The 12,020-nt window shown below is 33.9% G+C and overlaps 5 protein-coding genes across 7 annotated transcripts in view; 2 read left to right on the top strand and 3 right to left on the bottom strand.

The window, feature by feature from the left end:
* Positions 1 to 108: 108 nt before the first annotated feature.
* On the bottom strand, positions 109 to 2,680 carry LOC128884627 (protein phosphatase methylesterase 1). 2 transcript variants are annotated; one of them, XM_054138129.1, is made up of 8 exons: positions 2,157 to 2,680; positions 1,800 to 1,992; positions 1,629 to 1,738; positions 1,311 to 1,544; positions 1,005 to 1,070; positions 595 to 917; positions 389 to 521; positions 109 to 304 (listed from the first exon to the last, which is right to left on the bottom strand). In XM_054138129.1, exons 1-8 carry the CDS (start codon positions 2,228 to 2,230, stop codon positions 286 to 288), a joined length of 1,152 nt encoding a protein of 383 aa, XP_053994104.1. In that variant the 5' UTR covers positions 2,231 to 2,680; the 3' UTR covers positions 109 to 285. The 2 variants fall into 2 exon arrangements, with proteins under 2 accessions (XP_053994104.1, XP_053994103.1); XM_054138128.1 differs by having other exon boundaries at positions 1,308 to 1,544; positions 2,157 to 2,679.
* Positions 2,681 to 3,417: 737 nt separating this feature from the next.
* On the top strand, positions 3,418 to 5,634 carry LOC128873072 (CWF19-like protein 1). Its single transcript, XM_054116341.1, has 3 exons — positions 3,418 to 4,375; positions 4,465 to 5,119; positions 5,189 to 5,634. Exons 1-3 carry the CDS (start codon positions 3,762 to 3,764, stop codon positions 5,486 to 5,488), a joined length of 1,569 nt encoding a protein of 522 aa, XP_053972316.1. The 5' UTR covers positions 3,418 to 3,761; the 3' UTR covers positions 5,489 to 5,634.
* LOC128873079 (probable methylthioribulose-1-phosphate dehydratase) lies at positions 5,492 to 6,788 on the bottom strand. The gene is made up of 5 exons (XM_054116354.1): positions 6,647 to 6,788; positions 6,455 to 6,549; positions 6,114 to 6,382; positions 5,837 to 6,038; positions 5,492 to 5,756 (listed from the first exon to the last, which is right to left on the bottom strand). The coding sequence occupies exons 1-5, from the start codon at positions 6,674 to 6,676 to the stop codon at positions 5,636 to 5,638; spliced, it is 717 nt and encodes a 238-aa protein (XP_053972329.1). The 5' UTR covers positions 6,677 to 6,788; the 3' UTR covers positions 5,492 to 5,635.
* A 254-nt stretch (positions 6,789 to 7,042) lies between these two features.
* On the top strand, positions 7,043 to 8,052 carry LOC128873087 (COMM domain-containing protein 10). Its single transcript, XM_054116364.1, has 3 exons — positions 7,043 to 7,184; positions 7,318 to 7,681; positions 7,763 to 8,052. Exons 1-3 carry the CDS (start codon positions 7,156 to 7,158, stop codon positions 7,961 to 7,963), a joined length of 594 nt encoding a protein of 197 aa, XP_053972339.1. The 5' UTR covers positions 7,043 to 7,155; the 3' UTR covers positions 7,964 to 8,052.
* Positions 8,053 to 8,408: 356 nt separating this feature from the next.
* Positions 8,409 to 12,020, bottom strand: part of LOC128873055 (uncharacterized) — a 30,344-nt gene continuing 26,732 nt past the window's right edge. For both annotated transcript variants that reach the window (XM_054116327.1, XM_054116329.1), the window contains exons 9-11: positions 9,940 to 10,084; positions 9,715 to 9,875; positions 8,409 to 8,845 (exon numbers count right to left, since the gene is read on the bottom strand). In XM_054116327.1, coding sequence (XP_053972302.1) covers positions 8,508 to 8,845; positions 9,715 to 9,875; positions 9,940 to 10,084 — 644 coding nt within the window. In that variant the 3' untranslated portion in view covers positions 8,409 to 8,507. The remainder of the gene's footprint in view (positions 8,846 to 9,714; positions 9,876 to 9,939; positions 10,085 to 12,020) is intronic.

Genomic DNA, 12,020 nt, shown 5'->3' with positions numbered 1-12,020 from the left:
TCTTTTTTATTATATTTTTTATTCGCATCTTTGTATAGATGACAATGTATATCTATAAACATGGAATACACGGGTATAAATATACGTGTACAAAGAAGATGAGACAACTAGCGTATGCAAGAACAAATTTATTTTTCTTGTCGAAATAATGTTTTTATTTACACAAGTACTCATATATTTTGTGAATATACCTTTATTAAATAAATAAAATGCTCATTTTAACTATTCATTGAATTTATCATTAATCATAATACAAATACGTCCATTGTACCTTTTCGTGTAACCCTAACAAGCAGGAAATGTTCTGCAACAAATATTAAACGTAACGATTAAATATAAACACTAAGCAATACATATATATTTCCTGCAATTGTTCTTTGGACTTTACCGTGGAAAGTCAGATGCTGGCTCCGCAAATTTATGTCTAACCATAAAAGTAGCAATAGCCTCTGCTACTTTATCTGGGACATCTTCGTGCACCGCATGTCCGCACGCTGGCAATACTTGCATTTGAAATTTTCCTAAAAGATAATAATTTAAATACACTCTGCAAATATTTGGAATAAATCATAACATTCGTTAGGTTAGTTGTACCTTGCATCTGACCGACTGTAAGTTCTCGATCTAACCTATCGACTCCAGCCAGCAATAGTACCTTAGGAACTGGTACGTTTAAGAATGCTGTTGACAATCCTTTAAACCACCCAAACCAATGCTGTTCAGTTTTGGATAAGTCTATCCTCCAAACGTATTTTCTAGCAGAAGGAGAAGTGCTAATTGGAGGTGGTGGGGGCATATTTACAGATTCCTCTTCTTGTATAATATCCTCTCGTGGCATCGCAGGCTCGGCGTTGTACTCGCATGACGATTGTGATAATAAATCGATGTCATGAGTAGCTAATTTATTAGTTTCGTTGCTAGAGCAAATCAAAACGCGTCATATTAAAATAGCGAAAAAGTAACGATACATACGAGTCGTATCGCGTACATGTACGAACACTAACTTTTTTATTTGTCCAGGAACTGACACCTTAGCTGATTGTACATTACGGATTTGGCCACTTCGTACACTAAAATTTGGATAATTAGAGACATTCTTCTGTAATCTCATTTTTGATTATACAACACGAATATGTAACATATCAAAGAGGTAAATAATATTCTAGTTTGTACAGGATTAGCCAAAAATGCCTTCCCTCTGAAAAATGTGCTGATAATAGCAAATTTTGTCAGGTAATGAGACCTACGTAAAAATGAAGAGAAAGACACAATAATATATTCTTTTTAGAAAAATACGATATACTAACCACCATTCTATCGCTTGTGAAATAGAACTAAAACTAGATGGCCGAGATCTTAAAAAGCTTTGCATAGATGCCAATGCATCCATTGCTGTGCCTTCAACAACATCGATAACTCCTAATCCATACAAATTTGGTATTAATGGTGCAGCTCTAACAGCCACTGCACCACCCATACTGTGACCCACTAGAATTATAGAACTATCATCTGTAGCTGCTATTTTTATAACTGCTGCAACATCTCTAACAATCAAATGAAGATATCAAAATATACAATATTAATGCACCATATATAATGTAGTTTCATTAGCTATAAATTTTCCTTACTCTGCTAAAGTATTCGCAGATAAGTCTTCTTCATTTGTAGTCCATGTATCCCCATGACCTCTAAGATCAATTGCCATAACTTTACAGACTATCATAGTCATAAGCGATTTCTAAAATGTATAAAATATGCAAGCTGTTCTATATTTCATACATTCAATAATTAATACCTACGGTCAGTTCTGCCCATGTTAATCCACTGTAACCACCCCCATGTAACAATACTAACGTTGGTCCCTCTGTACCCTTGGTATAAATATGAAATGTATCATTTCCAATTTTTATATCCTCAGAGTGATCGAAATAAGTAACCCACTGAATTGGCTCATAATCTCTCTTACGTTGAAATCCCTTTGACTTACTAACTCTGTTGATTAAAATGGTAAATATAATTAATATCTTATCAACTTTAATATTCTATATTAAAGATATACTAAAACAGTGTTACAATTGAATTGTTTTAATACAGAGCTTAGAATTGATGGGATTTCATTCAAGATCCCAAGTTTACATAAATCATAACAAACTAACCTAGCGCCGATTCCAAAATTAACACCTGACGGTGGTAACTTCGATTTTAAAATCGACTTTTGAAGGGAAGACATATTATTATCAGCAGCCGTCTATGCTTTAGTAATAATACTGTTTGTTGTTTACAATTGCTTTCACAAATTTCATAAACACATTACAAAAGTGTATTATCGTTGCTCGAATCACGACTGAACAATGCTAAAATACGTTTTGACAGCTTTATGTTGTTACTACGTGCGGTCACGGATTAAATGTAGAATAGACTTTACGTATGTTCAGTTTGGATCCTCGTGCGTTCTAAGCGCTGATAAGCGTCACTATCACTTGCTATGGCGCTGAGAACGGTAGAAAATCAGTAATGCCGTCACTAGAATGTCATAACTAAGAATTATTCAGTGTTTCAGTTGCCTTGAAAGGCTGAGATGCTTTTTACTCTTAATTTTGGTTTGTTATTATTAATTTTGCAATGTACTTTGGTCTCTATATGTCACCTATTTATATGTATATATTCATGTACGCGTTCCTAACGGACAGTGAATTTAATAGGGACAGTGAAATGATAGGGAACTAATTTTCGCACTTTTTTGGCGCCATCTATGGCAATACGCCCAACTTTGTCGTCAAAATAGTTACAATTCTTTACGCTAGATGGCACCATTTGTATCGAAAATAGAATTATAGGTGTATATTCGCATATTACAACTTAAAACTGTAATAAAAGCATATTCTACTGTTAAAAAACTAGAATCAATGCATGAATTACGTATTTAAGTACACAAAAATGGCTACACGATCGGTAATGTGATGGACGCACTCTTCATCGTCGATAAGAAGATTTATGAAGGCCGTCGATAAAGAAGAACTAACTGTTAACTCGATGATACTCGATGTTATTCATTTGATTGTCTTTTGTGAAACATAATTTAATTTTGTTTGTCTTTCAAATATTTTAACACACTTTCTGTCAATCCATTAAGCAAGAGAGATCATTTAAAATAAATACCAGAAATTTTTATTCAATCAAAACTTTTGTTTAGTCTACATTAAAATATAATATGGGTACACCTTCCCCATAGTAAAACTTATGGTGGCAACATCTATCGTCATGAGTGTAAACTATTTTACGACAAACTTAAGCATTTTCCTGATAGAGGCACTGATCAAACTCCGAAAATTAGTTCAACCTATTCACCACTAGATGGCTACTAACATAAAAGAGAAATATTTAAAAATATTCATTCTTGGATAATTAACTTGTATTAAAGATTGAAAAACAAGAATTATCGATTCCTCTATATTGCCCTTTATCAAGTACAGTTTAATCTAAAATACTAAACACGTTTTTCTATTGTTGTTCCATTTGTAATTTTCTTCAAATGGCACAAGTTATTCAGTACCAAATCAGAACAATCCGTTGAGTTGTTTACGTTGAACGCGATAAAACAATAGTAACGTAAAATTCTATTTTTATATAACTGGATCTGCTCGAACATTAATAACGCAAAAGTGTCGTATTTTTGTAATTAATACATTTTTAGGTTTATTTTGGAATCATTTAAATCGTGTATATTTCTATCGATTAAAGTGTAGTTTATATTATTATAAATGAGTGAGAAACAAAAGGTGTTAATTTGCGGAGATGTGGAGGGCCACTTCAAATTTTTGTTTAACAAAGTTGAAGCCATCAATAAGAAGAGCGGACCGTTTGATTTTCTATTATGCGTTGGAAACTTTTTTGGTGAAGATAATATTGAACTCGAGGTGTATAAAAATGGCGCAAAAAATATCCCGGTTCCAACGTACATTATTGGCGCCAATAGAGAAATTGATTTAGAAAATTATCCAGACGAGGATGGTTGTGAGATATGTCAAAATCTTACCTATCTTGGAAAACGTGGAGTTTATACTGCCAGTTCAGGGTTGAAAATAGCTTATGTTAGCGGTATGGAAAGCAATTCAGCTGAATCAAAGCCCACCTGTTTTAGTGAAAGTGATGTTATATCAATTAAGAATTCTTGCTTAAGAGGCCAACCCAGTTTTCGTGGTATTGATATATTGTTGACTTCTCCTTGGCCTGTTGGTATAACAAATTTAGACCCAAATAAACCAAATTTTACATATCGGGGTTCTAAGTTGATCGCATGGTTGGCTGCACAAGTGAAGCCTAGATATCATGTTTCAGCATTAGAGGGAATTCATTATGAAAGACCACCTTATAGGTAATTACGTATTTCATTAGTGTTGAAAGTTTTGTTGGTCTAGCTTAACATAGAACTTTACTTATGGATTAAATTTTCTTAACTTTCAGAAATCAAAGTCAGCAAGATGGTAACATTGAAATTGCAACAAGATTTATAGCACTTGCACCTGTAATGAATACTCAGAAAAAGAAATGGCTGTATGCATTAAATTTGACTCCTGTGGACAGGACACGTTTATCCGACTTGGTTATGAAAACTACAGATGAAACGGATAGTCCATATCCTAAATCAATGTTATTTAATCAGCCTTCTTCACAAAAAATAGAACCAAAACGCACACAGTTCTTTTATGACATGGATTCTAAAGAAATTACAAAAAGATCAAGGTATTCAGATGGACCTGTTAAGAGACCAAAACCAGAATTTGATCAAGCAAAATGCTGGTTTTGTTTATCAAGCCCTGAAGTTTCTAAGCATTTAGTAATATCTGTTGGATCAGAGGTTTATGTTGCCCTTGCTAGAGGTGGATTAGTCGAAGATCACTTTTTGGTTCTACCAATAACACACCACCAGAGTCTTTCTATCTTGCCAAAAGAGGTAAAAGAAGAAATGGATCTATATAAAATTTGTATAACAAAATACTATGCTACTATGGATAAAGTACCTGTATTTTTTGAACGTAATTACAAAACATCCCATTGTCAATTGCAAGTTATACCTGTTCATAAAAACTTAGCACCTGGTCTGAAGGAAATGTTTGAGGTAAATTTTCTTACCATTAGTTTATGATAAGAGTAAATGAATAGTCATTTTTATATGTCTTTATTTTAGGAAATGGCAGAATGTAATAATTTTAAAATAAGCGAACTGCCTATGCATACAGATTTGCAACAAATTGCCAAACCAGGCGTACTATATTTTTATGTGGAATTGCCAGGTGGAGTGAAACTATATCATAGAATTAAAAAAGATTTTCCACTTCAATTTGGAAGAGAAGTGTTAGCATCCGATAGAATTTTAGATATCAATGACAGAGTTGATTGGAAGGATTGTCAGATGGATAAAGAAGAGGAAATCGAACTAGCAAACAGAATTAGAAAAGAGTTTCAACCGTTTGATTTAGATACTTGAAAATAGAAGCAACATCAATGATTTTATACTGTAATATATGTATATACATTTACGTACGGACGATTTTATGAAATACACAAAAAAAAGTAATTTATTACAGAATGTATTATTATAAATACTATAATTTACTACGGAATAAGAATAATGTTAATTCGCGGTTCCAGTTCTTTGATATTTTAATTCATGATCTTCGGGAGTTGTAAGAGGATCTAATCCATTCTGCTTCATTTGTAAAGCGATATCGAATAAGTAATCATAACATTCCGTCCTGCAAAAAAATGAAATATATATTCAGTAGATGAAAATAAAAATATACTTAATAGCTAGAGTAAAATACGGAATGTGTACATTGTTTTCGCTTGTTGCCATGAATCACCCCACACATAAATACCGTGCCTTCGCACTAATACAGCACTCGTTTCCGGATAAGCTACAATAGTTGCATCCAATTCATCTCGTAAATCTTCCTCGAACGGAGTATTCTCAATTATTGGCACTACTAATTCCTCGTCGTAACGGTATGCCCGTTTTAGTTTTTGATTTCTTATACCTGCATTAACATATTCCTTCTATTATTTCTAAACATATTTTCATAGATGACGGCAACAACTCTTTAAGTCTAAACCTTTTATCATTTCAAGGTGAGTAATACGAAATTCTTTCCCAGGCCAATGTAATGTCACCATTACAGCAACCTTCGAATGAGTATGTATCACAGCTCCAGCGTTTCTCCTCAAATATGTGCACATAAATAATGGAGTACATTGTGACTTTTTCAACTTTTTTTCTGCTGGTGGTAATTCTAAGTCTTTCCCATCAATATCCTGTACAAACATTTCGTTTGGATGAATGCGTTCCTTTTGAACACCAGATGGTGCAATGTAAATTTTATTTCTATGGAAGCAAAAAGAAAAATACTTATACATAAAAATATTAAATACAACAAGATAAGAAAACTATACAGACTCATGTTTAATGGATATACCGCCACCAGTGCCAGTAACCCATCCAAGATCATAAAATTGTCTACATAATTCAGGAATCAAATTTCGTGGATGTTCCTGTAAGATAAATATGCATATATATTACATGTATATGGATACAATAATGCTACTCTCATTATTTTACGTATATTGCTGAATATTTTAAACGTAATACCTTATCATACTTATCATCATATGAAGCCATTTTTAATAGTTACGAATCACTTGCAATGGATTCTGTGATCTGTTTTGCATACGAGTATATTATATTGCCCTTATCAATTTTGATTTAATCACGAGCAAAAACACTAGTTGCGCATGTGTTGTGACGCGTATGCTATAAATCTTGGGTAGAGTGCAAATTGTGATTAGGAAAAATTGATTTGACTAAGGTTTACTCTTTTAATTGTTATATGAACTCTCAAACATTGTATTTACACACATAGTATTACTGTAATTGTTATAAACATTACAAATGTAAATAAAATTTTATTGCTGACATTCCCAACTACGATACGTATATTGTTCGTGATGTAAAATTGAGTGTGATGTAGCAATTGTTGGAAGATTGAGTATTAACTCTAGTGGAACTATCATTATGATTATGATATTCGACTGTGTTCTCTAATTTGTTCAACATTTCATATTAAAATTGTCCTATAACCTATAAATGTGTTAAGTATCATGGACACTTGGATCACCGTGACACCGCGGTAGTATTTAAATTTTAGAATTAACATTGCTCTGATTAGAATTATTTTTTTTTAAAAGGTGTTTAGTGCGTAAAATATTTTGTAAATATTGTATGCTCACATATTTACATTAACTTTCGATTGTTTGTTTTAGGCTCAAACGAGGGCTGAAAATCGCAAATCAAATAGATAATAGTAAATTTCGATTACTTATAAATCGTATTTGTCAGTCGCTGCAGTCTAGTATCGATGCAAAAATATTCAGCGAAGAAGAAGAAGAAAAGTTATTGGTTTCTTTAGACCTGAATAAAGAAGATTTAATTTCCCTCTTAGATGCAATAATATCAATTTATAAGCAGGCTACGTGTAACATTATAAAATCGCAAATTTTAGAAAACACTTTGAAGGATACCTTAAAAACAAACGATGATAAGGTTCAAATATTTGTGAATGCATGGGTCACGTATGGTAAATGCATAATTGATAACTTTAGGCAGAAATCTATATTTCCTGTTCAGGTATAGTATAATGCTAAATGAGTGTACTTTGATAAAATGAAAATAGGATGATTCTCTTTCTATTAATTTATTTAATTGCAGGTTAAAGATATCGATTGGTGTTTAAATATTCAAGCTGCGTCTTCCACTATTAAGAAGGATGTGCGTCCAATGGCATTAATGCAATTGAATCTGACAGGAGAACAGCAATCCAAATTAACTGTTGAATTTGATAAAAAAGAACTAACCGAATTATATCAAAACCTAGAAAAGTTACAGTCGCAATTAGATGCTCTTAAATAAGTCTTAAATAGTTATTGTTATTTAAAATAGTCGTTAAACCTTTTATATTATATAAAATATATTTTTTAACTTTTCCTATTTATTACAAATTAGCCTTGTTTTTTAAACTTTTGAATTGTCACAATTTCTCTTGTGAGTTCCCACTATTTTCGCTCAAATGAATAGCCATCCAACGATGAATATACCGAACTATTTTTCGGAATTTTATCAGCGCTTCTATCGGCAAAACGCCCAAGTTTGTTCTCGAATAGTTCCTATTTTTACTGCTAGATGGTACCATTTACTGTGTTTTTTTTTACCGACATTTTGGTAATGTACCGACCTATAAAAGAGTGAAAACCACAAAAAAATTCAAAAAGTTCTGGAGATTAGCCCGAAGAAACAGACAGACGCCTATCAGGGACTTTATTGTATACTATGTTTAGATGTTCTTCCTACCATCAAATTATAAATGTCACATATATATTTGTTTAAAACTCTATTTACATTACAAAGTAGTTTTGATTTTATTATACAATTGGGTTCGAAACAAGATCGAGCCCTCTCACATTCGAATATTTTCGTACACTTTCGACGATCTCCTATATTTCTCAACCCGTTCGTACAAATGTGGACTTCTGTTGGGTAGTATGTTATCAATGTTCAATACATTTTGATTATCTTGGGCTAGAATTTGTATGTCAGTTTTTCTTTGATCTTCGGAATACCGTTCGCCGTTTAGTCGTATATTTTGTTTCTTTTCCGACGGAGACACAGTCTCCAGGATTCGCGATGACTTCCTAACAAATAGGCGTGCCTTGCAAACTACCAAAACAACCACGATAATCATCAGGAACAAAATCATGGCAGTCAAAGCGCCTACTATCCACCCCAGCTTTTCATCTGAAATATTAAATCAAGTGTAGAAATAAATACAAGAATCTTTATACAATCTTTTCTTCGCGGTCGTTAATTAAAATCTGGAGGTGTTAAGGGGTTAGTCGCAATCAGGAAGAGGAAAAACGACATTTCTTTGTGATTTTTTTTTTAGTTATTAAATAATAATTTGCATAAGTAACAATTAAGTATATTATAAAGCATGTTTTAAAAAACTAAAAAACATTTTTTGTTTTAAGAAACGTTTAATTTATATCGTCATAAGAGCCGATGACGTAGACGATGATTTGAAAACATAGGTTTGCGGTGAGCAAGATTTCTCTACACTGGTTTACTTGAAAACAAAAACAAAGTTAGATTTCGAAAATAGATTAATCTAGCGGGTCCCTGAACGAAGAATTTTGGAAAAAATTAATTTAAAACAAGATGGCGTACATTTGAAGTTGATTTTCAATTTTTTCACTCAAATTAAGCGATTCAATACAGGATAAACAAAAAGTATACAAGAAAATAAAAAATCCTTCGATCAGGGACCCGTTAGTCTAATATATTTTCTAAATCTACCTTTAGTTTTGTTTTCAAGTGCACCAGTTTAAAGAAATCTTGTTCACCGCAAACCAAGTGGCCACCCACGCCATCGCCTGTTACGACGAAATGAATCAACCTTTTTTTAAAACAAAAATTCTTTTATAGTTCTTTGAGACATACTTTGTAATATATTCACATTCCATTAATAAAAATTATTATTTAATACCTTAAAAAAAAAAACACACAAGAAACTGTCCATTTCCATTTTCCTGACTGCGACTAACCCCTTAAATTCAATCTGCGTTACGGATAATATTAACCACGTATTTAAATTTAATAGTACGCACCAGCTAAGCTATTCAATAGGACTAGAGAGGCGCTTCCCAATTCTTCGTCACCGTATTCGTTAGCAGTCGTAAATTTACACGTCCATTGGCCCAAATCCGAATGGTCAGGTTTGAATTGCAATTTACATATCCCTGTACCATAGTCCATCTGTATACTGTGCCTGAAAGATCGAGTAACGTAAAGAATTATTTAAATGAGGTTTCATAGGAGGAAGTTGCGGTCACCTTTTGGTGTTGGTCATGTTCTGATAAATATGGATCCTCGGCGCATGGATCCAGTGGCACTGCACTTCCGACAGCACACCTTCCACTTTGCACGCAAGCGTGACCATTTGATGGGGAATAGCCCATAGTGCCATAGTCACTGGTTCTAAAAATCATCAATCCCTTTCTATAATATTCGATGCTTCCCCATTCGCCGACTTGCTCCATCCTATACCAATCACCGAAAGCATTGATGTCTCTTCTTCGGTGCGGGTCCCTCGTTAGAGGACCATCATTCGTAACGTGTGCGTTCGGTGCTTCTATTGTGCGCAAGCAATTGTCGAGTGACACATTCCCCGCTGGGAGACGATGAGGAAAATGTATGAAAAGTGTTCACTGCGTGTACGTGTGTATACATATAACAGGAAGAGGGTGGATCACGTGGAACATTCACTCTTAAAATTTCTACATTTTGTAGAGATTCAAAGAAACGTTCAGAGACAATTTTTTATGACGAATAACGTTGTTAGATACAATGTTCAAATACTTTAATTAGGGACATACAATGTCCTCCAGGATTTTAAACAATTTGTAACCAAAATACTCTTTCGTCTCCATAAATGCGTGAGATGTTTAGCTGTAACCGAGTCAAACTTAATTGACCGTTCCCGAACACTTGCGTTTAATCGCTTTCTTGAATGTTTCTTTTTTTATACCATTAAAACCAATAGTCGAATCAATAGATAATGTTCATGTAACGACATTCGTTCCGATTTCGCGCGCACAGATATATTCCAACGTGATCGGTCGTTAGTATAGAAGACACAATGGCAGTGAGAAAGGTCGCAGTTTTCGTATTACCATTTATTTAAAGAAATCGTTTACAATGCCGGAGACTGACGCTGAAACGCGCAAGAAACGCGCGATCTACCCCGGTGCAGATTCACGGATTGCTCGCTCACTTTGGAAACTTAACAGTAATTCAATGGCACACGAAGATATTAATTAACTTCGACACGAAGAGTTCTACGTTTGATTTATTGCACGCATCGTGATCCCCTGTTGCTGGAACCCTCAACAACGTCGCGATTGGAAGTCTTCTAGAGATGGGCAGAACTCTTATCCAGGAAAAAATTCATTACAAAATAAATATTAATTAATAACCATCAGGATACGAATAATTATCACATGAATATTGAGTTTTTTCTAAGTGGACGTTTAGAAAACTTCATATTTAATTCTTAGTGATGTATAATTATTGTTTTCTCAGTATTTCTCCGAAGAAGTTAAAAAGGAGTGAAAAGTCATATAACGAAATATAGCTTAATATATTTGTTATTTCATTCTATTGCCGCAATAAGATTGTGCCCTTCTCTGGTCCCCTCCAAAGTCACCTGTCCAGTGTCACTTGTGCCTTGCCTAATTACGTTGATTCGCTGCAATTATTTCATAAATGATGTCCGACCGAGTAACGACAACGCTGCATCGTCTTCTTTTTCCTTTCTTTTTTTTTTTTGTTATAAACGAGAAGCTTAACAGTAAAAATTGTCTACTTAGCGTTAACTTTAGCATGTAGTTGGATATAATGAGTATATAGTAATAAGTGTGTATCGTTATTATTCTAAAATCCTGTTGTATTATGGACTATCACGCAATCGTTGTTAGACCCACGCGATGGAACGTGAGAGAAATTTTCGTGGTGTCATCGGTTGGTCTGGGTTAGGTCAGCTCGACTTTCCTTTTCGTCGAGTACCTTGGACCATTAATAATAAAATCGTTCCTAGTACGCTGGTGTCTATTCAAGGACCTACATCGCTTAACAAATAAATATTCTTAATCTTATCCTTATAGTTCCTCGCGTAGTCTTTTAAATAATTACTAGCTAACGCGCCTCGAATCTAGTTACGTATGAACAGCGCGAACTGTTTCTCCCGGTTATTCAACAGGAAAATTGTTCAGCTGTTCCCCGAAACGCCCCCGTGGTCCTACCTGCTCCCCAAAAACAAACTCTCGAGCTCGATCGGCCGATGAAACTCTGGATTTCAAAATCCTCGAAAGTGTCGTTAATCGAGATCAGAGATCGGCATAATTCTTATCTAGAA

This window comes from Hylaeus volcanicus, chromosome 1, assembly GCF_026283585.1.
Source record: "Hylaeus volcanicus isolate JK05 chromosome 1, UHH_iyHylVolc1.0_haploid, whole genome shotgun sequence".
Lineage (NCBI taxonomy): Eukaryota > Metazoa > Arthropoda > Insecta > Hymenoptera > Colletidae > Hylaeus > Hylaeus volcanicus.
Note: the sequence above shows the minus strand (reverse complement) of the source record. Positions and strands in the feature narration are given on the sequence as shown.

What these genes read in the sequence shown, in the direction of transcription:
- LOC128884627 (XM_054138128.1), bottom strand. Translation starts at nt 2,230, where the DNA reads ATGTCTTCCCTTCAAAAGTCGATTTTAAAATCGAAGTTACCACCGTCA. An exon ending in TAACATGGGCAGAACTGACC is followed by an intron (nt 1,739 to 1,799) that starts GTAGGTATTAAT and finishes TATACATTTTAG; the next exon opens with AAATCGCTTATGACTATGAT. An exon ending in TCTGCGAATACTTTAGCAGA is followed by an intron (nt 1,545 to 1,628) that starts GTAAGGAAAATT and finishes TTTGATTGTTAG; the next exon opens with AGATGTTGCAGCAGTTATAA.
- LOC128873072 (XM_054116341.1), top strand. Translation starts at nt 3,762, where the DNA reads ATGAGTGAGAAACAAAAGGTGTTAATTTGCGGAGATGTGGAGGGCCAC. An exon ending in TATGAAAGACCACCTTATAG is followed by an intron (nt 4,376 to 4,464) that starts GTAATTACGTAT and finishes CTTAACTTTCAG; the next exon opens with AAATCAAAGTCAGCAAGATG. An exon ending in GTCTGAAGGAAATGTTTGAG is followed by an intron (nt 5,120 to 5,188) that starts GTAAATTTTCTT and finishes TCTTTATTTTAG; the next exon opens with GAAATGGCAGAATGTAATAA.
- LOC128873079 (XM_054116354.1), bottom strand. Translation starts at nt 6,676, where the DNA reads ATGGCTTCATATGATGATAAGTATGATAAG. An exon ending in ATGATGATAAGTATGATAAG is followed by an intron (nt 6,550 to 6,646) that starts GTATTACGTTTA and finishes TTTATCTTACAG; the next exon opens with GAACATCCACGAAATTTGAT. An exon ending in TGGCAACAAGCGAAAACAAT is followed by an intron (nt 5,757 to 5,836) that starts GTACACATTCCG and finishes ATTTTTTTGCAG; the next exon opens with GACGGAATGTTATGATTACT.
- LOC128873087 (XM_054116364.1), top strand. Translation starts at nt 7,156, where the DNA reads ATGGACACTTGGATCACCGTGACACCGCG. An exon ending in TGGATCACCGTGACACCGCG is followed by an intron (nt 7,185 to 7,317) that starts GTAGTATTTAAA and finishes TGTTTGTTTTAG; the next exon opens with GCTCAAACGAGGGCTGAAAA. An exon ending in AATCTATATTTCCTGTTCAG is followed by an intron (nt 7,682 to 7,762) that starts GTATAGTATAAT and finishes ATTTAATTGCAG; the next exon opens with GTTAAAGATATCGATTGGTG.